Source organism: Colobus angolensis, unplaced genomic scaffold (assembly GCF_000951035.1).
Source record: "Colobus angolensis palliatus isolate OR3802 unplaced genomic scaffold, Cang.pa_1.0 Scaffold220, whole genome shotgun sequence".
NCBI lineage: Eukaryota > Metazoa > Chordata > Mammalia > Primates > Cercopithecidae > Colobus > Colobus angolensis.
Genome location: NW_012115378.1, coordinates 5,819,707 through 5,821,983, shown reverse-complemented (window position 1 = coordinate 5,821,983; position 2,277 = coordinate 5,819,707). Strand labels below are relative to the sequence as shown.

The following is a 2,277-nucleotide window of genomic DNA, read 5'->3' as shown; positions in this document are numbered from 1 at the left end:
CACCCACCTCTGCCTCCCAAAGTGCTGGGATTACAGGCGTGAGCTACCGCGCCCAGCCAGGTTATGTATTTTAACAGTGAAGTTTGCTTGCTTGCTTGGGCTATGTGTGGAGACATAACATGGTTATCTTCACAGAAGTGAACTCAGTGTCATTGGAATGGTGCCTTTTCACTGTGTACACATTGTTGTGTATACATTTATTATGAAAGTAAACAGAAAAGAAAGATCAGCTGCTAGGTAGATGATATAGTACTCCTTGTCTTTTTATAAAGGAAAAATGAATAACCAGTTTAAGTTCAACTTTTTAAACTTTGGCATTAAGATATAGAACCAACCTGTGTTGTACAATTTTTTCTTAGCCACTACCTATCTTATTACTGTGTTAAGATTTCTACTGTTGAAAGACATTTGCTTTTATAAAATTGACCACACTGGGCTGGGTGTGGTGGCTTACGCCTGTAATCCCAGCAGTTTGGGAGGCTGGGGTGGGCGGATCACCTGAGCTCAGGAGTTCAAGACCAGCCTGGCCAACATGGCAAAACCCCATCTCTACTAAAAATACAAAAATTAGCCAGTCGTGGTGGCTCACGCCTGTAATCCCAGCTACTTGGGAGGCTGAGGCAGAAGAATTGCTCGAACCCAGGAGGCAGAGGTTGCAGTGAGCCAGGATTGCACCACTGCACTCCAGCCTGGGCGACAGATTGAGACTCCATCTCAAAAAATAAATAAATAAATAAAAATTGACCGCATTAATCAAATTATGTAGCACACAAGTGACAGTCCCTGTATGGAATACTTACTCTTCTCTCAGGATTCCTCTGATATTCCGTATGACACATGACTCTTTGGCATATGGTAAAAGTAGAGATGTCAAGTTGTTCTATATATTAAACGTTAGTGAAGCCTGGTTTCTTTCCTTTTTGGAAATAAAATACAAACATAATGAACATTTACATATTTTCTTAACTTACTCCACTTTGGAGGGCATAACCTTGTACCATGTCCTAGTTTCAAGTAAAAAAGTTCACAAATTCTTGAGTCTACCCTAGCATTTAAAAGCTTACTAATCTAGGTAAAGGTAGAGGAATGGGATTTAAGGTAATTCTGCAAAATTCTCCATACTTCTGTAACTGTGCATGTTAATTTTAAAGAACATGAATAAGAATCTAGTAAGCAGTCAGTTTATTTAAAAGTAATTAATATTGTAATTATTTCATAGTTCAGAACCATTTGAAGTTCAGATTTTGTTTTTTAAAGGACCCAATAGGAAAAAGGAGTATTGAAGTTCAGAATTTTAAAACAAATTCAGACTAGTCTTCTTCATTAATGGTTCAAGATAATGAACCTTTAATGTGTTTTCATTACTTTGAGGTACTAACTTTTCCCCCTGTGCTTCTTAAGCAATAGGAGTGAAACATCCACATCTGATAACACAGAAACTTACCAAGAGAATACAAGGTAAGTTTTTGAAAAATCCTGCCACTTTAGCAAATAATATTATATTTATCACTTTATCAAATAGCTTTTTAAATTAAACTTTTTTTTTTTTTGAGACGGAGTCTCGCTTTGTTTGCCCAGGCTGGAGTGCAGTGGTGTGATCTTGGCTCACTGCAAACTGCGCCTCCCAGGTTCAAGTGATTCTCCTCCTGCCTCAGCCTCCTGAGTATCTGGTATTATAGGCGCCCGCCACCACGCCTGGCTAATTTTTGTATTTTTAGTAGAGACAGGGTTTCACCATGTTGGCCAGGCTGGTCTCGAACTCCTGACCTCAGATAATCCACCTGCCTAGGCCTCCCAAAATGCTGGGATTACAGGCATGAGCCACCGCGCCTGGCCGTAAATTAAACTTTAAAAATTCAGTTAAATCATTAGGCATAGTGTTTTAAGTTAGCAGTTTAGAAATAGAAAATGCAGTTACTGCTTTTAAGAATCAATTAGGTTAAAAGAGTTTAGCTATTCTCTTTCACTGTGGTCAGGTTTCTTCCACACATTATTCAGGTAAAGTTGTCCATGTTGAACTGTCCCTTCCTGAAATTCAGAAGTATTAAAACTCAGTGATGCTTGATCCTTAGAATGTTTTTGAGTATTTCATTCTTACGATCAGTGCTTTTTTTGCTTTTCCTTTGAATTTTGGATGTTGGATTCCTAGGGCCTGATACTTATTAGAGATACGATATTAATGGAAGTCTTTTAGAAGTTTTTTTTTTTTGAGACCGAGTCTCGCTCTGTCGCCCAGGCTGGAGTGCTGTGGCCGGATCTCAGCTCACTGCAAGCTCC

At 38.9% G+C, this 2,277-nt stretch overlaps 1 protein-coding gene across 1 annotated transcript in view; it reads left to right on the top strand.

Moving 5' to 3' along the window:
- Positions 1–2,277, top strand: part of RNF138 (ring finger protein 138, E3 ubiquitin protein ligase) — a 38,742-nt gene that overhangs the window by 29,777 nt on the left and 6,688 nt on the right. Inside the window, exon 4 of the mRNA XM_011943724.1 lies at positions 1,402–1,458. Within this exon, the coding sequence (XP_011799114.1) occupies positions 1,402–1,458 (57 nt within the window). The remainder of the gene's footprint in view (positions 1–1,401; positions 1,459–2,277) is intronic.